Consider the following 25,771-nt stretch of genomic DNA (forward strand, 5'->3'; position numbering starts at 1 on the left):
TCATGAAACTACACTTTTAATGTGTCAGTATACAACTGTTACAGAAACAAGCGAAAGATGTTTGAGTAAACTAGCTAAGCTCTGATGCTCTTGTAGTTTCTTGGCTCCTCTGGAAACAGCAGATGTCTTCAGTCAGCAGGACAGCCATTTAGTCCTCACTCACTCGCAGACGAATCAGTCTCTTCAAGCTGAACCCACATAGTTGCAATACTCCTAGTGCCTGGGACAATCTGACAGGTGTGGTTCACACTGGCTCCTTGGTCTCACCACGTAAACTGCAAAGAATGGAAATATTTATCATTAACAGTAGCATGTATGAAAATACCGCAGCACGTTTAAATTTACTATTCATACGACAACGGAAAGTCTTCCCCTTTTCTTACATAGCATGAATTTCACTTTCAGCACTGTGAGAAGATTATGTTATGGTCGTATATCAGTGATAAAATGTGGTTCCTCCTGTATTTTTCTCAGTCCTACATTTTACAAATACATGCTTAATAGGCGGTGAATGTTATTACGAGTGCCGTAATAATGGCGCAACCGCCGTAACCGTTGACCAGTGTGCAATGTTACCTGATTCCTGTCCTTACTTGCACGATAGCAGAAAGTTGGAAGATGGACAACGGAAGTGCACATGACGCCTGGCTCATTTCGCGAGTTTGAGGATGTCACTAGAACCAAGTTCCTCTAGGAGGGTAACGCTCCTGGCGTGCGAAGCATTCAATAAGCAACACATGTATCCTGTAACATGCCAAACGACGATAACCACAGGTACATCAGTTTCGTGTGCTGGGAACTGATCTGGCGATCCCTGAGTTTGTGATTTGGGGAGTGGTGAGCACTGCCGGTCGCCGGCAACCGTATATTCAAAACACTTACTGAAGAAACAGCCTCGGCGGCAAAGTTGTGAGCCCAGTATTATGTATTTGAATATTATTGTTTAGCGTGAAATTATTGTTTTGCTTATTTATTTGCTTATGAGTAAGATCGGTTTTCACACCAAGGATACCATTAATTTCATGTAAGTTATCTTGCTTTGAGCTCAGTAGCACATTTAACTTCTCACTTCACATTCCCAGGTTTGTATTTAATATAACACACACACAAGTAAAGACTATCCACTTGCCACCTCCACCCCACCCACGCTATTAATCTCTCTGCACCAAATTTCTTCTTAGAAGCGTTCAATATGAATCCAACAATCCGAGATCGATAGGCTCCAATGACACCATAAACTATTGAAATGGAAGCTTCTGCATCATTTTAGTGCTTCCTCCTCCATTCCACGCGTATTTAGATACTCAGGAGATATCAGGAATGATCATTAGGGAACATGAGCTAAACAGGTATTAAGTTCCTTTCCGAATGAAACTGTCAAAGGTGAACTTAATAACTGGCGCTACCTCAGACTCTCATTAAAAATAAAACTTCGATTCTGTTTTAAGACAGTGTCCGGTTAAAAAGTACAGGGTGATTCAAAAAGAATACCACAACTTTAAAAATGTGTATTTAATGAAAGAAACATAATATAACCTTCTGTTATACATCATTACAAAGAGTATTTAAAAAAATTTTTTTTCACTCAAAAACAAGTTCAGAGATGTTCAATATGGCCGCCTCCAGACGCACGAGCAATAACAACCCGATACTCCAACTCGTTCCACACTCTCTATAGCATATCAGGGGTAACAGTTTAGATAGCTGCTGTTATTTCTCGTTTCAAATCATCAATGATGGCTGGGAGAGGTGGCCGAAGCACCATATCCTTAACATACCCCCATAAGAAAAAATCGCAGGGGGTAAGATCAGGGCTCCTTGGAGGCTAGTGATGAAGTCCAGAACTTTTCCCTTTGCACAAACACCAATTCTCTGTAAACTGTTTATACCAACGTATAATACACCACCTATCAGGAGGTTTAACACCATACTTCGTTCTAAATGCACGCTGAACAACTGTCGTCGATTCACTTCTGCCGTACTCAATAACACAAAAAGCTTTCTGTTGAGCGGTCGCCATCTTAGCATCAACTGACGCTGACGACTAGTCAACAGTACCTCAAGCGAAGAAATGTACAACTTAATGAAACTTTATAGCTCCCTCAATTTGCCGACAGATAGTGCTTAGCTCTGCCTTTTGTCGTTACAGAGTTTTAAATTCCTAAAGTTGTGGTATTCTTTTTGAATCACCCTGTATATCTACTCCAACTGCGTACCATGTTAGCAGATGTCAGGTGTATTCAGATTACCAGCAGTGGCAAGAGACACGACCATGCAAATTCTTACGATACTATCAGCATTTCGTTCTGTTTCAGGGTGACAGCTCCTCTACGTTTTCTGCTCAGTGATTCTTTATCGCCTCTTGCAGTACTAAAAACTTTTGAACCTGTTAACCCATAAACCATTTATATAAATGATTATTGAAGTGTTGGAATAGATGAGCTATCGCTTGGCTGAAATAACACTGTGCGATCACTGGCAATGAAGCTGTCGACCGCTTAGCCTAAGAGACTGCGTGACGGAAATTTCCACCTGGACTGCAATCTCCAATACGGATTACCGACATGTAATTACATTCAGTGGTGAGCTTGCCTTCAGTGAATGCCAGACTGTCTCATAACCGCTGCCACTCTACTTGACTCATCTGAAAACTTCTACGCTACTGCACATTTTCAAGCACGATAACGTTTATGTACAATTTGTACGGTGCCATAGTACTTCTTTTTACGATTTCGTCATCCATTGTTGTATTTGATCACGAAAGGTACCTGCTCAGTGCCCTCAATACGTTGCAATTGTCTGTCCAGTGTTCTAAGTGTGTAGCTGTGAGTGCTTTACGACGGAGCTTACTGAGATCGATAAGCAAATAAGCTGAAGTGTTCTGGTATTTCAAGAAGCGTCGCATTGAATATTAATACCAATTACAGAGAAAGCATAATCTGTTAGGGTCTTGCTTATAAAAATAACTCTCAGTTGAGAGTTCTCATACTGCTATCCGTTTTTGATCATGTATGTTTTACTCGCTTTGCATATCGCTAAAAATGGTAGTAGTTTTTTCCTCAGTTACACAGCTGCCTTATGTTAAGGGGAAGCTGGCGCAGAACTGCCAGATTCGTGACATCAGAGACATATCATTAAGGGCAGATTCTTCTATTTTGAGGGAACAGTGCCATCCCAAAGGGACAATGGCGACCTCCTAGGGGAATGGTAGCTACTTACGGCAATGGTACTCACTTAGCACTTAGTCAAGGGTGATGATACATTATGTCCCATGTGTGTCTGTGAGTATTGACCAAAAACGAGACAGGAAATAGTTGAACTTTGTCGCAAAAAGATGTGAGAGGCGACAGTCAATAGTGAGATGAGTGTGAACTTATACATGCGTGAGGTGAATTTAATGATGTAAATTAAATGACGAGACAGTAAAGAGAGTAATTTAATGAGAAATTTGTTACAATTTCAGGAAAAATTGATCGCTAATGACGTGAGTACTTAAGGCGTAGGTATTATATTTGACACATGAAATACACAGGTGTGTGTGTGTGTGTGTGTGTGTGTGTGTGTGTGTGTGTGTATGTTTTTATGCTAAGAGTTTCCATCGTTTCTTAACTCACATGAGCAGCAATTAACTGACCCACTTGAAAATTTCAAAGATTCTGTGAGGTTTGTGGCCCTCGTATTCTAGTCAAAGTAATAATGTGCGTCCATAATGAGCCTATGTGGCTGTCACAGTGTATGTTGCTTGACTTTGTGTGCTGCAAGTCAAAATCCGACTCCTTCCATCGGTGGTTGAAACAGTAATATCGGGATATGGGCGTGGGGATCCAGGGGTTCTCGAGATGGGTGCTAGTCAACATCGCCAGCCATCGGTTGCTGTAATTTGTGTGCTCAACCAGTACTATTGGGCTGCAAAGGAGACACATTTTATGACACAGGAGATGGAGATATTCGCTTAACGGCGTGTATTGTGAGGTACGCACAAGCTATTTTAAACAAAATAAGGGATAACTTCTGAAGGCTTGTACGTGTGAATGCTGAAGCGAAACAGTTGACCTCTGGAGAACATGTTGTACGCCAATTCTTCAGTAGCAAATCGGGATTCTCTTCTGGTGTGTTTTATCGAACTAACGGTACCCGCTATAATAAAACCCACTTCGTTTCTGAATCTAGCAATTCTCACTGTGGGCTGTGTCTGCCGGAAGGGACAAAAATACTAAAATGAAAGAGCGGAGGTAGAACGTTCGCCCGATCAAGCATCTCTGAGAGAAAGTATAAGGAAACGTCAATTAATACAGAAAATTTTTAAAGTAACATAATAATAATTTTATAATGTGTCAGTGATCTGTGTACGTAAAGGTTTTAATAGTTCGGATAGGACACTTATATGCGTTAAACGCCTAAGAAAGATACTCTTCCCGTCGTCATGTAAATGGCGCACCAAGTGCCAAACATAAGAAGAAGTACGAAAAATTGAGAAAATCCAATATAGGCGACCTGCACTAAATTAAATTCATGATTCAAGTAAAAATGTGGCGGCATGTTGAGATACAATGAACATAGAGATAGAAAAATTGCAGAGAAATGACTATTAGGCAGGTTTGCGCCTTGTAATGGTAGAAGTTGATCGAGTTCTGGAGAAAATAGCCAGAGACCACATTAGAAAATGCGCCAGTGTGTGGTTGGACGGGCACTTTTCCAATAGATCTTGCTCTATTAGACGGCCTCACACACTCTTCTAGCTGCTGATATTACAGGGCACTCTCTTAAAATTCTCCTCTGTGTCCGTAGTACTTTGTCACTAGAAAGACATAGTCTCGTTGAAAACAAGGAAGACATCTTTATGGAAGGCACTAACAGCGCATTTGAGCTCTTTAAAACAGACATCAGCTGTATTATGCTGTTACATTGCATGTAATAATCGAAACCTTTGGCGTCGGTGTTAGCCTATCGTTCAATTACATTACATGGCCTCAGAATCAGACGGGGTGATTTTTTCCACCGTGTACAAACTCTAGGGATTGATCGATAAGAGGATACGGACCAAAAACGTCTAATTAATTTATTTCCGGTAATGCATGGTTCTCATGCTAAAGACCATTAATTCAATCGTACATTCTTACAGAGACTGCTGTACCACCTAGTGACAGTTACAGTAAGCACGGTTTCCTCCTAGAGGGCGGCATTGTTCCTCATACGTCATGTCTTAGCACACTCTCCTGTCATAGTAATTGGTAATTCTGAGCGCGATGCACTTCTGTTGCTTACTCACCTTTTTGTGGACATGATACAGCGTTGTACATAATGGCTCCGTATTCGAATCTAGAGCTTGCCGACAAAATGGTTCAAATGGCTCTCAGCACTATGGGACTTAACTTCTGAGGTCATCATTCACCTAGAACTTAGAAATACTTAAACCTAACTTACCTAAGGACATCACACACATCCATGTCCGAGGCAGGATTCGAACCTGTGACCAAGGCCTGCCCGTTCACCTGATATTAACCCGTGCGATTTCTGTTTATTGGACCATCTGAAAAGTATCGTGTATGCAGAGCCCATTCCAGTCGTGGAGATACTAGAGCAGAGTATTCATGCTGCCTTTGACACTGTTCGGAAGCAGTCTGGCTGATGTCAACGTGTGAGACATAACATGCTACGACACGTACATGCATGCGTTAATGGCACATGAAAACAATCTTCAGCAATACTGTAACAGTGGCTGCATGGTACAGCGCGTATTAGACTGCAGTTTCTGTAACAATATATAAATAAACTGTCATCAGCAAGGAAACCACTACCGGGCAAAAGTTCATTAGACCTTCTTTGTTCCGTATCCGCCCATCGATCAAATTGTAGAGTTCGACCACGATGGAAAAAATCACCCCGTGGACACACCACATGAATCCGGTACCTTCATCCATGACTGAGAATGCCAAGGGTGAAGAGAGCAAGATGACCAAAATGTCAATTGTTCTGACAGAGACCAAAAGTTTGTAGTAGTGAGTCTTTTCATTTTCCCCAACTCTAGAGGATTCATATTGAGCCAGTGTTGCGCTGTACGATCCCTGCCGAAGTTAATGGACTTCACCTCTGTGCTAGAAACGTGGCAATCTTCTGTTTGTTAATCAGCCAAATATTATTGCACCTCGGACTGGGGGCATTTCCGTCGGCTAATCGTCAGTTTTTTTCGTGATACTTCGCGAGAACACGATGAACAGCTTGATAGTATAAGCATAGCTGCCCTGAAAGCTTCGACTGAAGAAGCGTTTTCCTTAACCACTGTACTTGATGACTGCAGTGTCTCAGCCTGCTTCCAATAGCGGCCACGAGAAGCAAAACGCAATAATATCGTAATTGTGTATTAACAAACTTACTATGAATGTAGATTTTACAGCTTGTTTTGTAGACATGTTAATTGCTGCTACAACTACATCATTAACGTTAAGGCGACGGTGAATCTGCACAGTTGCACACTTACACTTTATTTTTGTTTGTCTCCATCTGTTCTTCGACGCTTTTACAGAAAAGTTTCAGAATTATTTAGCAAGTTGCTGGTATTATTAAGACTATTGGGATGGTTTAAATACACGACACAACTTTGAAGGACTGTACACTTGAGCTAAAGCTTTCTTCTAAACTTACTACAACAGATGAATCTGAAAGCCATTACAAGGATATACTTAAATTTTTTACCTTTTATGTAAAAGTTGCGCTTGTGCCAACTAGTACGAAGTATGAAGACTAGTATGAAGTATGAACTAGTATGAAGACTATGAACTAGTATGAAGACTACGTTATTTCCCTCTCCTTCTTTCTCGATATTTTGGTCTGGCGTAAGTAGCGTGCTCTTACGACATTCTTTATTCAACCTTCACTGGCTCCTAAATAACACGTGAGGCATGTTGCTATTTAGAAACGCCTCAGATTTGGGTAATTTATGCACGGCTTATACGGTTGATTACTAGTACAGTGTATCATCGTCTATAAGTAGCATACATTTCGGTCTGATGGTAGATTGTAGGTGTCTGTCACTAGGAAAGTGAATGAGTGTGTGCACTAATTTAATGTCAACATGATCATTCCGACAAGGTGTAATCCAGTACGTTCACTTACCATTCCCCAATTCATCTAATTCTTCGTCTCTACGTCAACGCATCGCTAAATTTAAAACTTATTGTAAGCCTGTTTCTACTTGTTCCTAAGCGTGTGACGGGTATTGTTTATATACACTAATTGCGTTGTTGGCCTTCTACAGGGTACGACGAAAAGGGTGCCTTGCCTACAACCTTCGAGTGTTTAACTTAGTATAGGTTTGTGTTCAATGCTGCAAACACATTCACTGTGGAAATTAACCAAACGTTATTACCACGTCACTCGTAGCAACTTCCGTCGCCTGTTAAAATATCTCTTTTCTTAAATTTTGAAACTTGACGTCGCGTTACACAACATACCACTCATAAAAGAATTGCATAAGATTTAAATAATGCAGCAGATTTAAGGGGAACGCAGATTACTCCAAAAAGTGATTTAAATACGCGCAGCACTTTTCTGTGAATGGTTTTGGTGGAGATTCATGAGGAGTTGCACTTTCATGAAGTGGAGATTCTTGCGTTGCGCACTGTAACGTAAGGGCAGCCACTCTTCCTTGATGATTTGATTTCACTCATATTTTCACATTCACTGTGGAACCCTTCGCGAAATGTTATACTCAACAATCTGATTTTAACTTGTCCATTTTGAATAGAGAACACCATGTTGTTTGATGTAATTTACCTTTCCGTAGCTGGTGGTAGCAAGAATAGAGCTTCAACACATTAACATACAAGTAGAAGTTGTTGTCTGACTCTACACAAATGGTATCGTCATCTCCCGTGTACGATGACTTCGCCAAAAATGTTCTCTCCGCTGTGATGTTGCTGGTGGTTAGATTGTCACTCGAAATGGTGACGGTGGTAGACTCTTCTGGTTGCCCGTGGACCTCCGCCACTGCTACCAGCGCTGTAAAAATCGATGAACATAATTACAGGCCGCTATTTCCTCAAATGACTGTTAGTGCAACTCTACCACTTAGCACTGAAACACTACAGTATGCTATGTACGTACCAGCTGCTAGCATAACAATACTGAGGTGTAGTGCAACTCTACTGACACGTAGCACGAACTCTGCCACTTGCTAACATATCTCCACTGTGTGGTAAAGATACTGATGTTGTCTGGTAGTGTGAGTCTGAGAATGATGGTCTTTAAGACATACATGAAAACCACCCCACTACAATCAGGGAAGTTACAGTATGAGAATAACGGATCTTTTTTCCAATTATATAGAATATCTGAAGACGTACTGTACCGCAACACGAAGAGCACGCAGGCTTTAGTGCAAATAATACAGACTTAGCTATGAAAAGAATTACAGAGCCAGGCTAACTGAAGTAGTGAATAATAAAATCAATTGACTGCCTTGGTGAGACTTCTTTTGCCCAGTGAATTGTTTTCAAGGAGCAGGATATCATTGAAAGTACGTATAATAAAATCTGTTACCTGCTTCATTTCTAGTATTTTCGTTCGTCTAATTCATTCGCAGTGTCACATAGCGCATATGCTGGCGAGCTTCTCAGCCACCCAAAGTCATTTTATCCTGGGAGTTGAACGCTTTGACTTGGCTGAGAGGCCGACACTTGTACATGCGACTAAGCCACATTCGGTAGCCACTTGGCTGCCGGCAAGCTAGCGGCTAGTGACAGGATATCGGTGGTTTTCTTCCATGCGTGGAACGGGTGAGCTGAGAGCTAAATTATGCGGAAGGCAGGCGATATTACCTGTAAAATCACTATCTCTATGTATCTTTAACACTGAAGAAAAATTATAATGTTTTACATATTTTCATTTATGTAAACCTGCCAGATCACCATATTCTCCGCACCTACACCATACATGACTGCAGGATGACGTTCTCCATGCCTTACCTTCGGTAAACTGGTGACATATGTAACATGAATCGCACACTGATCGTGTATATGTGATCTTGTAAACCAGACCACATCTCTCACAACTGTATAATGTAAGTAGTCATTAGGTGCAGGATTTCTTTCGGGCGGAAGGGGAACTTGTTGTGACATCACAGCTACGACGCTTAGACCTATTGTGATATTGTTGACTTCGACAGTTAGTTCCACTGAATTTGTGATGTGAATGAGTTTGCCTTATTGGATCTACAATTTTAGGTTATGATGTCATAGTGTTGGCCATACTGGACTTCATGTATCTGAGGGAACCAGGAGGATAACTACACTTGACTTTGATTGACTGTAGATGGACAGGGAAGGGGAATGCAATCATGGGATCGTAAAATGTCCGATAAGAGTCAAATAATCCTTGCCCAGAGGTGTAGCGTGGTATGACTCAGAGGAGAGGGTGAGAAGCTCTTTGAGCATCTATTGCTGAGGTGACAAGTGGTGAAGGGGAGCTCACTAATCATCCCTTTCTTCTGGGTGACGGGTGGGGCAGTGCGTCTAAAATGATATGGTCCCCGATGCTGACGACGTAGATGATGTGAAAAGTGGGATATAACTGGTACTGTATCACAACTAATTTGTAATTATCATTATTATTAATATTATCACATCTACTCGTGATTACATGAATTCTGATATGTTGAACTCTGTAGTGAACTATAATTATATACGAACTGAGGAGTATTTTGTGTTTAATCGATGACAGGAGACTATGTGTTCCACTGACCATCGCCTTTTAGTAAATAAATGGGAAATTACGAACTCTAAAGTACAGAACCATGCAAACTTTAGGGGATTGGATAATGTTTGTAATTTGGTTTCATGGTTAAGCACTACTTGAAGGATCCCCGTGTAGCTATTTAACTGACCGAATAAATTATCATTTAGTTGTAGTGTAAGCGTTTTTAAGTTTGCTACATCAGTTATTCAGGACACTAACGTTCTTTCACCATGTTTAAATAATTATTTTAATACATGTTGTATTTGTTTTAAATTCACGTTACTCAGTGATGCATAGGTAAATTTGGCAAATATATTTTTTATAGAGCTTAGCTAACGGTAAAAAAAAATGAAGGATGTACGACTCGACCCTAGAATATCGACCCAATATTGCAACCTTGTTCACTGTCTAATCGAATCTCATGGATTATTTTAATTACAGGGAATTAGAACCATTACATCGGAGCATATTCTGGGTGATCAAAAAGTCAGTATAAATTTTAAAATTGAATAAATCACGGAATAATGTGGATAGAGAGGTACAAATTGACACACATGCTTGGAATGACATGGGGTTTTATTAGAACCACAAAAAAAGTTCAAAAAATGTCCGACAAATGGCGCTTCATCTGATCAGAATAGCAATATTTACCGTAAAAAAGTAAGACAAAGCAAAGATGATGTTCTCTACAGGAAATGCTCTATATGTCCACCATAACTCCTCAACAATAGCTGTAGTCGAGGAATAATGTTTTGAACAGCACTGTAAAGCATGTCCGCAGTTATCGTGAGGCAATGGCGTCGGATGTTGTCTTTCAGCATCCCTAGAGATGCCGGTCGATCACGATACACTTGCAACTTCAGGTAACCCCAAAGCCAATAATCGCACGGACTGAGGTCTGGGGACTTGGGAGGTCAAGCATGACGAAAGTGGCGGCTGAGCACACGAGCATCACCAAACGACACGCGCAAGATATCTCTAGCAATATGAGGTGTCTTTTTTTTTTGTTCTAATTAAACCTCATGTCATTCCAAGCACGTGTATCAATTTTTACCTCTCTATCTACATTATTCGGTGGTTTACTAAGTTTTCAAATTTATACTGACTTTTTGATCTCCCGGTACGTCACTCTAGTCGTCATTAACTTGACCTATCATACAATAGTGGCGTGCACCACAGAGTCCCCATGGCCAAGGCGAATCTCGCAGATGAAATCCGTTCGACGAAAGTAGAATACTCTTGTCACTGCGACTGGGAGTGTGAATCTCGAGCGAATTATCGCCTGCATCGCCTGAACCTGCAACAAACGACACTTCCTCACCAGTAGAGAAAATCTTTCGTAAGCTTCTTGGCTGAATTCAAATGCTGGAACTGGAAATCACCCCCCAAATGCTCGGTATTGGAAGTCCATCCGCCCGCCCAACATCTCGTCTGGTAATTGGTAATGCTGTATATGACAAAAATGGATCACTACTTGAACAGTCTGCAATTCCCTGAAATTAAAAAAGAGAGCATCAACAGCGACAAGCACGGTTTGATCATGTCGGAAAAGTTTTCGATATTAACTTCCTGGGTAAATAAGCAAATACAGTAGCCTCTCCAGTTCTTGTTGGATTGTTGTTATCTCACCGTTAAATGGAAAGTATTTGCTCTTGCCTCACTTGTGTTTTTGAAGGGGTTCCCTTCTAGCAAGGCAATTGCTGGAGATGCAAATTGTCTCCTAGAAATATGTAGTTGCGACTGTCTCTTCCCCACTAAAACCTAGCCAGATATTTGGCTGAAAAAGTTAGGCTCTTCTTTGGTTCTGACAGCAAACAGACCGCTCTCTCCTTTCTAGTAGAGAATGAAAGTGTTGAAAAATCTGTAAGCCCTTCTCCTTATGATCATCTAACTGGTATTTGACTGAAAAGAACTAATACCTCTAATTGGATGACTCTGTAACAGTTTTCCCTCCTCGTCAAGGTAAACAACGGAACCTATTGTAACACAGTTCCTGTAACGTCCTCTGAAAATCACTTGTGTGAAAAGATTTATAGGTACCGTTATCGTTTGTTGGGTTTTCTGTTATATTTCTTACTATAGTTAGGGGCAAAGTAGTAACAGCCTTGCGTGGATAGCCTCACTTGTTTGTTATGATCTTCCACATATTATACGATGGGGACAGAGTTATTTCACTACCTAGGTTAAGTTGATGATACTAGTACATACGCGATTCCATCACATTAATGTGACCGCCGCCGTTGGTCGGTGTCAACGTCTGATAACCACCCACAGACGGTAGGGCTCAGTATTAGCCGTGGAGGCTCTATAAAGTGTGCCAGGGAGACGCGGAGGATAGTGCATGTGAACGACAGCTATGGAGATGTGTATGGGTGAACAGACATGCAACTGTTGAGCAACTGACCGCTCAGATGAACCAAGGGGCTACCAACAGTGTCTGCTCAACGATGTTCCAGTGAAAGTTGCTATGTATCATCGTCCTCAGTAGGTGCCTAATTCCTGCGCTCACGAAGGCATCGGCGACGAAGGCTTGAATTTGCGCTCCAGCACCGTAACTTGACCTACTTTGAGCGGCCGTTTCAGATGAATGACGTTTTATGTTCCATCGGTTATATGGCGGTCGGCGTGCACGGCGTGGGACGTCTCAAGGCCAACACCCTGCTACGAGAGTGAGGGAGCGTTATGGTCTGGGAAATGTATTCTCATGGGTGATTTCGTCATTCTGGAAGGAATAATTATCAACACCAGCATGTTTTGTTGCTTGGCGACCACGTCCACCCCTCCACACATTTTATTCCTCTTTGGCATGATAGCGTCTACCAAAAAGGCAATGCAACCTTTCACGGTTGGATCTGTAGCTTGTTCTTGATACGACTGGACATGAATCCTCGTGTTTTCTGCGATGAGAACTTAATATGGTAGCTTTAGGGCTCATGTACTTCTCTTTATACACTGTGATCAAGAAATGTGTTCCGTGTAAATGCAGCTTGATTTTATTTCTCAACTGTTTCTTTCAGTACTTGTTGTCAATTAAATTACGTTCTGTAAATAATATAAGAGTTTTTTCATTGTGCTCGCTTTCTACCACAGCGTCTATTATGTGGTCTGCATTTGCCTTTGTAATTGTTACATGATTCTCCTTAGTCCTTTCGTTTATGCTACTTATTGTTTATCATAGTTTTGTATGGTCCTACCTGCGGTTATCTCCGCCTTTCTTTAATGCTTTTGGAAGCACTTTATTTAGTGACTTGAAATGCATCATTCATTGCGGTTCATTATTGCAGTACCTATTACGTTTCTAAGTGACTCTTATAGTTTTTAAAAAACATCTGAAACATAACACATAAAAAAATTTGTCAATCAACACACCAAAACATTTCGTAGTGGCAAAGAAGAACTCGAAGTCTTATGTTACGATTTAAGTTACACAAACACTGTGAATGCAGAGTTAGGTACGTGTCAATCTCTGGATTTTGAAAGTGACATGATATGCATAAGAAGGTATTCCGAAAACATTATCTTAGGACCGCAGACCATACATTCGAAAATTATTTGATTGCAATGAAGACATAAAAAGACGACCGCATGGGAAAAGCCACAGAATAACACACACGAAGACAGATGATCTAAAACTTACGTTCCTTCCTACAACAGCCTAAGGCGGAAAAAAATCCCGAAATATGTAGTGCTACGTCAGCAAAACGTAGTTGGTGTAGTAACTTTATTGATAGTAATTAAAGCGGGATTACTCTTTTTACCATTTCTACAAGAGGTGTAGCGTGCGCGTCCCAGTGTGTACCACTCAGCGTAATATTTACATACTTCTCAAGTGTAAAAGAATTGCAACGCCCTTCACTAACTATCAAAATTCATATAGCTATTAAATGGTTGAGTCATGCGATTAAAACAGTTGCTACAGGCAGGATTTGCGTGAGACTGTTCTGGACGACGTTTCTGAGAAATACCTCCAGCAGTTTAGTTAACAGAAGCGATTCATAGGGAAATTCTATCATGATCTGGTAACAGACCTAAAGTTCGCGAATCGGTTAACATGGAAGAGAAGATCAGTGAACATACGGCTGTTACAAATTCAATGAAAACTGGTGTCAAAAGACCGTTACTGGAGCAATAATATCAGGAAATAAACTGCAGAGTATTTCGGCTGTCAAGATCGAATATTCAGCTTCACTATTTACAAAGATGTGAGACACAAAATGGTCAACCCTACAACCATTGGAAAAGGTACCGTAGAACTGTACGTGCCGAGTAAGGTTTCAGTGAAATGCAAAGACCCGTCATGGTTCGAGTGATATGTTACTAAGTTTCTGTCAATACAATAAGAGCTTCGATACACATTTATGTGACTTCGGTGCCTTGTTAAAAAACAAGAGCTGAAAGGAGCCATGAGATTACAGTCACTAGCCGATCTTACCAAAAATCTTAACAATTATTGGTACAGTATATAAATCTATAACACTTATTCAGTCACTCATTCACCGTACTGGCACCATCAAGACAGATCATGGAGAGAAGGTCAATTACTGATATAGATTTTGAGAAACTGTTTCACCACGGAAGGATGTTTCGCTCAGTTGCTTCAGAATACCCAGCTGGTCGACGTTGATGTAACTGACAGAACAATATAAACTAAAATTATTCAGTAGTGGAAAGGTATCCGTATCTGAGAGATGTCGATAAGTTCCTGTATTTCTCTCCTACTAGCAGCAGTTAATGGTAGGTCAAAGGAGCGACGAAGCATTCAAAACGATTTGAAATAGCACACATGATTGAAAGCCTGCTCGTTGACTTTGCAGAATAAATGAACCCCCTTTATACACACGGATGATGACATTTTTAAAGGAGGAACGTCTCATCCACTAAAAACCAAATGGATTCTGCAAACAGAAATCTTGCGATACTCATCAGCTCTGAATCATAGTGTGCCCAATGTAGCCCACATCGATGCCTTGTTCCATGAATTATTCCGAACGTAATTCGATACGGTTCCGAAATGGCATTTAGCGGATAATTTACGAGAATACTGTGCATAGGACCAGATTTATGATTTTATTCACTAATTCACTGCCGATATAACTCAACACATCTCTGTCAATAAAACAAAGTTTATAGTCGGAAAGATAACTTCAAGGGAACCACAGCGAGCTGTGATATGTCTGTATCTGTTCACAATATACACGATGTAAAATTAGGATTCCATACTCTGGGAGGTGATAGTTTGCATGAAAACGTAAGCAAAATGTCCGGAAGACATGGGCTCTAAGAAGTATACTTTCAGCTCGACCACTTCTTGACACTATAAGCCGTATACACATTTTAGGGTAGGTGCATCAGCGAGAAAATGGAAGCCTACTATTTCACAAGGGAAATACCAAACTTCATTTTGATCGCCTCCTTTATAGATGGGACACTAATGCAGGTCGTACGTAATACCTTGACAAAGTACAACACATTGCCTCACGTACTTGGCAGCCACTTTATTTCATGACTTGAAAAACCATTTCTGAAACAATATGCGTTTATGTATTTTCTCATAAATCAGATGGTATGGAAATGTAATACATGTTGGAAGAATAAATAAGAAATAATTATGTCAAGTCGTTGTAGTATATACTCTGGCAATGTCAGGGATATTATATTTGCACGGAACAAGGCATACATATCATGAAACAATAATATCGTTGGATGAGAGAGCCGGCAGAGATTACTTGTGAAGCATCTGTCCTGTGTTGCAGACGCATGTGTTGGTGCACAAATGCCAAATGGATATTGTGGTGTAAATGGCGTTATAATAAGTGGGAAGACAAAATAAAAGTGAGCGAGCACATGTACAAGCATAGTACATGGACGCAAGAGGGCTTTTAGGATTAATGAAGAGAGTCGTGTGGCCCACGTTTATCCAAGCTCATCGCTAATCAAGAAGAGCCTACCGTCAATACTGATATTTATTATAAGAATTACATCGTGCCACAAGCAGCTCATAGCAAATTAAGATCTGGACAGTATTTGTATTGTAGTGTGATAGGCATGCCATTGTAATAGTAGTTTTCTTGGAACATTAGACTGGTCTAGTCAAAGCAAACCCTATTGATCCAACCCATTAACCATCAATGTCGTCCTATCCCCTCACCGTAATTTCCGAGAAAGTCATAAGCGAAAAATATAGTGAAAAGAAAAAAGAATCCGTTAAATTAACAACTCATTTTCAATGAAGTAATATTGTAATAGAAAGCTGTAGTAACTATAGTTGTTCATATAATGCAGCACTGCTATGATAACGCAGACACTCAGTTCAAACTAAGCGTGATACAAGTGCAATACATGTTTCGGTGACAAAAGTATGCTTGCCTGGCCATCTTGCAGCCAATGTAATTTTATGATTTTATTTGGTTTTCTCTAATGACGTAACTCTTCGTAACATCAGTATTCACAAATAGTTGTTGCTTTGAAAGAAAGTTTCTATGGCATTATTGTAACAGTAACTGATAACAATAATAACCACTTCTGGTCACCACATTTTCAGATAGACAGCATTACCGTGACACAGTATAGTTCTATGAAGTGTTGCAAGTCCTAATTAAACTTACTATTAAAATTATTGCGCCACAAATGAACGGCTTTAGTGTTCACTTTACGGGTATTTTCTACATCTAAGTTCGCGCAAGTGTATTTTGTTTATTTGCCGCTTTAACTTTCATGTCGAGTATTTGTGTGAATTCAGTGACATTAGCTATTTACCAAATGTAACTTTCCCTCCTTTTGGAGTAGGTGAAACTTTTCTTCTGATTTCTACATTCATTCAAACAATTCTGGGATACATAATTCCTGATAACTACAGTAAGACTATAACTTTTCGCCATTATTTTCCATTTCTATCGTCATTGGACACAGTAAACGTTAGTCCGGTAACAATTGGTTTGTAACTGTCTAAATTCTATTGGTATGCGTTATCGGTATGCATTGGTGTTCGTATTAGATGTCTTGTTTCTGTTAATTGTGGAACAGCAGTTTTACACATAGATGAGTATATGTCAGTTGTGTGTTGTTACTCAACAACAATGTATGGTGGTCCCATTTGTTTACCCAAATGTTTACTGCATTCTGTGAATGATGCGATTCAACAAACAGCTTACAGTAGACGAGATAAGCTTCAGAATAGCGGAGATGAACAAGTGTTCATTCCTAATGAGGTATGCATTTTAGATAGTTACTGTATCTTTTCCTTTCTTTGTTTCGAACCATACAATAGTTTCTCAAAACATGGAACACTTTCTTTAACACTCTGTATATAGATGATCTTGTGATGACGACGGAAGGTCCATAAGATATATCGCGGACGACACTGTTGTCTGTAGCGAGGTTGCTACGTCAGAAGACTGCAGGAAATTGGAAATCTGCAGAGGATCGTTGATAGGTGGGGGTGCTGGAAGTCTACCCTGAACGTAATTAATTATAAAGCACTGCGCTTAAACACGTGAGGAAACCCACAACAGTCAAGTTAAACTATTGGCGAAGATTCACTGGAACGAGGAAATACCAAGGATTAATTGTCCGAAGCGATAAGTGGAACAACTGCACAAAACAGACTGCAGGATAAGCAGTTGCATGTCTTGAGATTTATTGGAAAGTTCTTAAGGAATAAAATTCGTCAATGAAAGAGATGGCTAACATTCTGTAGATTCCTGTGTACTGCTCGCCCGTCTTGAATCTGTAGGACAGACTGAGAAGATAGAGAAAATACAATGAAGAGTGATCCTTTTGTTCAGTGAGTGCGAGAGTTTTACGAAGGTGCTGGACGAGATCAGCCTGCTTATCGTCAAATCAATATTTAGCGACAGTAACAAAATTGCTACGGCTGTGCCTAACACTGATATATCTTTTTATTGAAGTTGGTGAATTATAGACCATTTACAACCTAAGTCGAGGGTAAAATCTTTGTCTTTTTATCTCCCAGAACTTCTTCGTGCATTCGATGATGACCTGCCTCTGTTTATTTGACATGATCTGCATCTACATCTACATCTACATTGATACTCCGCAAGCCACCCAACGGTGTGTGGCGGAGGGCACTTTACGTGCCACTGTCATAACCTCCCTTTCCTGTTCCAGTCGCGTATGGTTCGCGGGAAGAACGACTGTCTGAAAGCCTCCGTGGGCGCTCTAATCTCTCTAATTTTACATTCGTGATCTCCTCGGGAGGTATAAGTAGGGGGAAGCATTATATTCGATACCTCATCCAGAAACGCACCCTCTCGAAACCTGGCGAGCAAGCTACACCGCGATGCAGAGCGCCTCTCTTGCAGAGTCTGCCACTTGAGTTTATTAAACATCTCCGTAACGCTATCACGGTTACCAAATAACCCTGTGACGAAACGCGCCGCTCTTCTTTGGATCTTCTCTATCTCCTCCGTCAGACCGATCTGGTACGGATCCCACACTGATGAGCAACACTCAAGTATAGGTCGAACGAGTGTTTTGTAAGCCACCTCCTTTGTTGATGGACTACATTTTCTAAGCACTCTCCCAATGAATGTCAACCTGGTACCCGCCTTACCAACTATTAGTTTTATATGATCATTCCACTTCATATCGTTCCGCACGCATACTCCCAGATATTTTACAGAAGTAACTGCTACCAGTGTTTGTTCCGCTGTCATATAATCATACAATAAAGGATCCTTCTTTCTATGTATTCGCAATTCATTACATTTGTCTATGTTAAGGGTCAGTTGCCACTCCCTGCACCAAGTGCCTATCCGCTGCAGATCTTCCTGCATTTCGCTACAATTTTCTAATGCTGCAACGTCTCTGTATACTACAGCATCATCCGCGAAAAGCCGCATGGAACTTCCGACACTATCTACTAGGTCACTTATATATATTGTGAAAAGCAATGGTCCCATAACACTCCCCTGTGGCACGCCAGAGGTTACTTTAACGTCTGTAGACGTCTCTCCATTGATAACAACATGCTGTGTTCTGTTTGCTAAAAACTCTTCAATCCAGCCACACAGCTGGTCTGATATTCCATAGGCTCTTACTTTGTTTATCAGGCGACAGTGCGGAACTGTATCGAACGCCTTCCGGAAGTCAAGAAAAATAGCATCTACCTGGGAGCCTGTATCTAATATTTTCTGGGTCTCATGAACAAATAAAGCGAGTTGGGTCTCACACGATCGCTGTTTCCGGAATCCATGTTGATTCCTACGTAGTAGATTCTGGGTTTCCAAAAACGACATGATACTCGAGCAAAAAACATGTTCTAAAATTCTACAACAGATCGACGTCAGAGATATAGGTCTATAGTTTTGCGCATCTGCTCGACGACCCTTCTTGAAGACTGGGACTACCTGTGCTCTTTTCCAATCATTTGGAACCCTCCGTTCCTCTAGAGACTTGCGGTACACGGCTGTTAGAAGGGGGGCAAGTTCTTTTGCGTACTCTGTGTAGAATCGAATTGGTATCCCATCAGGTCCAGTGGACTTTCCTCTATTGAGTGATTCCAGTTGCTTTTCTTATTCCTTGGACCCTTATTTCGATGTCAGCCATTTTTTCGTTTGTGCGAGGATTTAGAGAAGGAACTGCAGTGCGGTCTTCCTCTGTGAAACAGCTTTGAAAAAAGGTGTTTAGTATTTCAGCTTTACGCGTGTCATCCTCTGTTTCAATGCCATCATCATCCCGTAGTGTCTGGATATGCTGTTTCGAGCCACTTACTGATTTAACGTAAGACCAGAACTTCCTAGGATTTTCTGTCAAGTCGGTACATAAAATTTTACTTTCGAATTCAATGAACGCTTCACGCATAGCCCTCCTTACGCTAACTTTGACATCGTTTAGCTTCTGTTTGTCTGAGAGGTTTTGGCTGCGTTTAAACTTGGAGTGGAGCTCTCTTTGCTTTCGCAGTAGTTTCCTAACTTTGTTGTTGTACCACGGTGGGTTTTTCCCGTTCCTCACAGTTTTACTCGGCACGTACCTGTCTAAAACGCATTTTACGATTGCCTTGAACTTTTCCCATAAACACTCAACATTGTCAGTGTCGGAACAGAAATTTTCGTTTTGATCTGTTAGGTAGTCTGAAATCTGCCTTCTATTACTCTTGCTAAACAGATAAACCTTCCTCCCTTTTTTTATATTCCTATTAACTTCCATATTCAGGGATGCTGCAACGGCCTTATGATCACTGATTCCCTGTTCTGTACATACAGAGTCGAAAAGTTCGGGTCTGTTTGTTATCAGTAGGTCCAAGATGTTATCTCCACGAGTCGGTTCTCTGTTTAATTGCTGGAGGTAATTTTCGGATAGTGCACTCAGTATAATGTCACTCGATGCTCTGTCCCTACCACCCGTCCTAAACATCTGAGTGTCCCAGTCTATATCTGTAAAATTGAAATCTCCACCTAAGACTATAACATGCTGAGAAAATTTATGTGAAATGTATTCCAAATTTTCTCTCAGTTGTTCTGCCACTAAAGCTGCTGAGTCGGGAGGTCGGTAAAAGGAGCCAATTACTAACCTAGTTCGGTTGTTTAGTGTAACCTCCACCCATAATAATTCACAGGAACTATCCACTTCTACTTCACTACAGGATAAACTACTACTAACAGCGACGAACACTCCACCACCGGTTGCATGCACTCTATCCTTTCTAAACACCGTCTGTACCTTTGTAAAAATTTCGGCAGAATTTATCTCTGGCTTAAGCCAGCTTTCTGTACCTATAACGATTTCAGCTTCGGTGCTTTCTATCAGCGCGTGAAGTTCCGGTACTTTACCAACGCAGCTTCGACAGTTGACAATTACAATACCGATTGCTGCTTGGTCCCCGCATGTCCTGACTTTGCCCCGCACCCGTTGAGACTGTAGCCCTTTCTGTACTTGCCCAAGGCCATCTAACCTAAAAAACCGCCCAGCCCACGCCACACAACCCCTGCTACCCGTGTAGCCGCTTGTTGCGTGTAGTGGACTCCTGACCTATCCAGCGGAACCCGAAACCCCACCACCCTATGGCGCAAGTCGAGGAATCTGCAGCCCACACGGTCGCAGAACCGTCTCAGCCTCTGATTCAGACCCTCCACTCGGCTCTGTACCAAAGGTCCGCAGTCAGTCCTGTCCTGATCCTTTGAGGAAGTGAATTTCGTCGTTGGACAGGATATTTTGCAGTATTGATTAGGAGTCTGGATCTTTCCGTAGTCTGGTAACTTCTAGAGACTTTTCTTGTCTCCTCCAACCATCTAGTGGCGTCTTTTAACTTGTAAGTGAAATAAAAGCCTTTTTCGCTATCGTATTTTCATTCATTCTCTAAATATGATCGCAAGACTTTAATCTCCTTCTTATTGTATGTGTGAATGTTTCTATGTTTCTGTATTCATCTTATCGTCTTCATCCGGTTGTTATCCTTGTTCTTGCGTGTTCCTAAAAGATTTCTGTGTGTTCATATCCGGAATTCAGATTCGTAAAGTTTTTACAGTATAATTGATGTAGCGTAGCTTTTAATTTTTGCCTGGAATGATACTGATCTTTTATTATACCAGATTTGGGTGAATGTACGCTAACTCCATTTTCTTTAATCTTTCTTTACCTTTTGTCTTACCGACCCATTCGATAGTGTCCATTCTCACAAATACTGAAACATATCAGCTACTTTGATGTTTCCGTGTTTTGCTTGTAGTTATTTTTCTACGCCGTGTCTATATTCAATGTATTCGGTTTTCTGATACAATATTATTTATCAGGTATAATCTGCAATTTTGTGAAGTGTTTCCCTCATTATCTTTGCATCTGTTTTCTCCTTTGAAACATCGTCAGCAAAAGGGAGATATTTAATCTCAAAACTTTCTCTGCCATGTCCTAGATGGACTCCTTCCATGTTTTTCTCTTGCCGTTCTTTATCCCACTCCCTGATACCTTGTCTAAGACCAGAATGAAGTCAATCTGTGAGAACCCATCGTCTTGCCGGACTCCTGTGTTAATTCTACAAATTTAACTTCCTAAGATGTGTCTGTGTGTGTCTGTCTGTCTGAGTAACTGTTTGGGCCGCCCGCTGTGGCCGAGCGGTTCTAGGCGCTTCAGTCCGGAACCACGCGGCTGCTACGTTCGCAGGTTTGAATCCCGCCTCGGGAATGGATGTGTGTGCGGTCCTTAGGTTAGTTAGGTTTACGTAGTTCGAAGTCTAGGAGACTGATGACCTCAGATGTTAAGTCCCATAGTGGTTACAAGGGAACCTCCCAATCGCACCCCCTGCAGATTTAGATATAAGTTGGCACAGTGGATAGGCCTTGAAAAACTGAACACAGATCAATCGAGAAAACAGGAAGAAGTTGTGTGGAAGTATGAAAAAAGTAAGCAAAATATACAAACTGAGTAGTCCATGCACAAGATAGGCAACATCAAGGATAATCTGTGCTCAGGGGCGCCGTGGTCCCGTGGTTAGCGTGAGCAGCTGAGGGATGAGAGGTCCTTGGTTCAAGTCTTCGCTCCAGTGAAAAGTGTACTTTCTTTATTTTCGCAAAGTTATCATCTGTCCGTTCGTTCATTGACGTCTCTGTTCACTGTAATAAGTTTAGTTTCTGTGTTTTGCAACCGCACCGCAAAACCCCGCGAATAGTAGACGAAAGGACGTGCCTCCCAAATGGGAACCGATAACATTAGATCGCAAGGTCATAGGTCAACCGATTCCTCCACAGGAAAACACGTTTGATATATTCTATACGACACTTGTGACAGCATGTGCGTCACATGACAGGAATATGTTGTCGACCCACCTAACTTGTACACTTGGCGAATGGGTAAAAAGATTCTTCTACCTTGCCCGATTTAGGTTTTCTTGTGGATGTGATAATCACTCTCAAAAAAGTGATGAAAACATAAGAGTGTCACATAAACTGCAACAAATGAATGCATCAGTTTCACAGTTTTCCCTGTGCTCTGTCAAAACATATGTTTTTAAAGTTTTTAAATTTTTCAGTGTGTAGACCGTCACATCCTGCATATGTCCAAGCAAATCTGAACATGTCCTGGAATTTTGGAGACGGACGGACGGACAGAAAATTGTCTGAAAATAAAAAATTAAACTCTTCACTCGAGGGAAGACTGGAACCAAGGACCACTCATTCCGCAGCTACTCACGCTAACCGCAGGGCCACGGCGCTCCTCAGCTCGCACTATCCTTGATGTTGCCCATCTTGGGCATGGACAACTCAGATGGTATATTTTGCTATTTTTTTCATAGTTCCACACAACTTCTTCCTGTTATCTCGATAGATCTGTGTTCAGTTTTTCATGGTCTATCCACGGAGGTGGGGGGGGGGGGGGGGGTGCGATGGGGAGGTTCCTTTGTTACAGCCATTTTTTAATTGTCTGGTGGTTTTGCCGATATCATCATCTTCCATTGTTAGGAACATTGTCTGTGCCCCCAAGAATTACGCCTTGCCCTGGAGTGGGGCTCATCATTCAATGCTCCAGACTACAAATGCAGTACAGTCCAATTCTAATAGCTGGTCGCTTGGTAATAGGATAGAGGCACCCGAACTCGTCAGCAACGTGGGAGCTGAGGTGAAGATAGTCAGCGGTTTCTGGGGCGAATGAAGATGTTGTTCTCAAGGGCAAAAAAAAGGCTGACGTGTCATTTTCACCGACAGTGACACCTCAACGTTAGTAAAACTGGAGAGGACGTACCTCAGTACGACGGATCTAGCGGAAAAAATTCACGTCGTGCTTGACTTGGAACAAGCGGCAACGTAGTCAGCGACTCTCTACATGCTGACGACGGCTGCAAAAATGAGCAGCGTCTGTTACCAAAGTGGTCGGCTATGAAAGACGTCTGTTGCCCTGTTGGGAGGCCTGTTAAGAACCATCTGGCTGATCTAAGAAAAATGTAGCATCCTGCGGAGGGGCTAACACAACTTACTAACTTACTTTCAACAAAGAAATTATGTGAAACACTGAACGGAAAAATACTCCATTAGGTAAATAATATATAATCACTAGAAACGGGGCATCAGGTTTTGCAGAGCCTAGAACATCATGCAAGGAAGAGTCTGGGCTTACTGGAACTTCTCATTTACAGTGTAAGATAAAACATTGTGATAAAATATGGTGCCTTTAGTTTTCAAAAATTGGTTCAAATTCCTCTACGCACTATGGGATTTAACATCTGAGGTCTTCAGTGCCCTAGACTTAGAACTACTTAAACCTAACTAACCTAAAGACATCACACACATTCATGCCCGAGGCAGGATTAAACCCTGCGACCGTAGCAGCCACGTGGTTCCAGACAGTTTCGTTTTCCACAACTGCTTTCTGCTTACCAGTTTTTAAGGCAAGGTGCTAGTTCTTCCAGAAAGCGAATTTTTTATGTCAGTAGTATATTATCTACAGGTATTATTTGTTACAAACTACTAATCCCTCAGCATACAATAAGAGATTACTACTCACATTGTCTAATAGTCGTAGTTATATTCCACATTCACGGCTCAGTCATTCCACTGGTTTGACATTCTTCATCCCTTCCTAACTTACGTTACCCTCTTCTTTTGCGAACTTGTAAAATCCACCATCCTTTGTAGTATGTTTCGCATTATTTTCATCTGCAAGTGGCACTACAAATCTTCGCTTCGATTGCTCACCAGAATTCCCAGTTTGCTTCTCATGGGTATATAAGAACTAGTCAGCGAACATTAACACTTGTAACTGCTTGGGTCTTACTCTCAACCACTGAAATTTTTCAAATGGACAATACGAACACCGTTCGTCACGTATCTGTGAACTACCATCGTTCGCGAGCGCAAGGAAATGAAAAATCTTCCTAGAGCACTCTCAACACACTAAGCTGTTTTGCATTCTGACCTTTACTTCGTGAATTGCGGCAATTAACTGTTCTTTGACGACCGTAGAAGTTTTTTCAAGTGGATTAATACACCTTAAATTATGTAAAATGTAGGTAAGGGAAAAGAGGTTTACGTTGAACGAAAGTTTATAAATTCTGCCGATACTTACCAGCAACAAGCAACAGAGCAGCCTTCATTGTATTCGACAAGAGCTATAACTGCTCTCTGCGTTATATTTTCATTTATATATGTTTAAGCACCCGATGGCATCATCGATTGTTATCGTAAGTTCCCTTCTGATTTTCCGTTCCATGAACTGTGGTTGCAGCAACTAGCAGCACATTGACTTTCCTTGTACTTGAAAGGGTCTGTTATCGTTCGCTGCGTCAAAGTTATCACCACTACATTAACAGCGGTCAAAAACACTGATGACCATACTGGTCGTGTTTTTGCTCTTTTTCCTTTCTTTTGACTTGTGTATCGCTGTAGTAGAGACGAGCAAACGAAAAGGCATGTGTCCACGGAAATCAACTGCCACGGCTCAGCAACGCGACTGAATTGATATTTCATACACGTGTTAAGGGCTGCACTCGTCATATCCGCAGTGAGAAGAGAAATTTTTGCTTAAGTGAGTTTCTGGAAATTGCTAATAATGCTGTTTAATATTAATAAAACTCAATTATAAATTTTTTATTGTTTGTAGACGCAAGGTTCCGTTTTGTGCTGCATTTATAATTGTTTCGCGTTCTACACGTTTAAGTCGTGTATAATATAGACATATATCGCACTGGACTAAATTTAGGATCGTACTATCGTTCGTTAAAAAATAATTCTGCTTGTAAAGGGTAACAAACCCACGCCTACTGTAGACACTAGCCGTCATATGAAAGACCAGCCGAGCATCATTTGTTAGAATTGAGTCCAGCTACACAATGCAAAACAGAAATTGTAGATATCTTCTGTAACTCTAGAGAAAGAGCACGTAATGACGCTTAGGAGAGACATCCGGTATAACGTATGGAATACCGCGTCGGTCGTGCGCCATAATAAGTAATAATTTAACAGAATACCATGTTGTGAGTGGGAAAATAAGAAAACCTTAACCTAGCGGAGCAAATTTTGTAATGTAGAAAAAGACTGTAGCACATAAAAAGTGGATAAGAACTAAGGAAGTATTTTAAACATAAAATATCCAA

At 41.1% G+C, this 25,771-nt stretch overlaps 2 protein-coding genes across 5 annotated transcripts in view; both read right to left on the minus strand.

Moving 5' to 3' along the window:
* On the minus strand, positions 1 to 24,782 carry LOC126457696 (uncharacterized). Its single transcript, XM_050094227.1, has 3 exons — positions 24,745 to 24,782; positions 7,774 to 7,998; positions 1 to 275 (listed from the first exon to the last, which is right to left on the minus strand). The coding sequence occupies exons 1-3, from the start codon at positions 24,770 to 24,772 to the stop codon at positions 214 to 216; spliced, it is 315 nt and encodes a 104-aa protein (XP_049950184.1). The 5' UTR covers positions 24,773 to 24,782; the 3' UTR covers positions 1 to 213.
* Positions 1 to 25,771, minus strand: part of LOC126457693 (uncharacterized) — a 294,532-nt gene that overhangs the window by 142,923 nt on the left and 125,838 nt on the right. Inside the window, exon 4 of one of the 4 annotated variants that reach the window (XM_050094223.1) lies at positions 1 to 210. The exons of the other annotated variants lie outside the window; for them this stretch is intronic. The gene's annotated coding sequence lies outside the window, so the exon portion shown is untranslated. The remainder of the gene's footprint in view (positions 211 to 25,771) is intronic. 4 annotated transcript variants of the gene reach the window in all.

The sequence above is a fragment of the Schistocerca serialis genome, chromosome 2, assembly GCF_023864345.2.
Source record: "Schistocerca serialis cubense isolate TAMUIC-IGC-003099 chromosome 2, iqSchSeri2.2, whole genome shotgun sequence".
NCBI classification, from domain to species: domain Eukaryota; kingdom Metazoa; phylum Arthropoda; class Insecta; order Orthoptera; family Acrididae; genus Schistocerca; species Schistocerca serialis.

Excerpts from the sequence above, each read along its gene's own strand:
- LOC126457696 (XM_050094227.1), bottom strand. The coding sequence starts at position 24,772 with ATGAAGGCTGCTCTGTTGCTTGTTGCTG. Across the intron at positions 7,999-24,744 it reads TGCTCTGTTGCTTGTTGCTG|CGCTGGTAGCAGTGGCGGAG; the intron begins GTAAGTATCGGC and ends CGATTTTTACAG. Across the intron at positions 276-7,773 it reads CTACCACCAGCTACGGAAAG|TTTACGTGGTGAGACCAAGG; the intron begins GTAAATTACATC and ends CATTCTTTGCAG.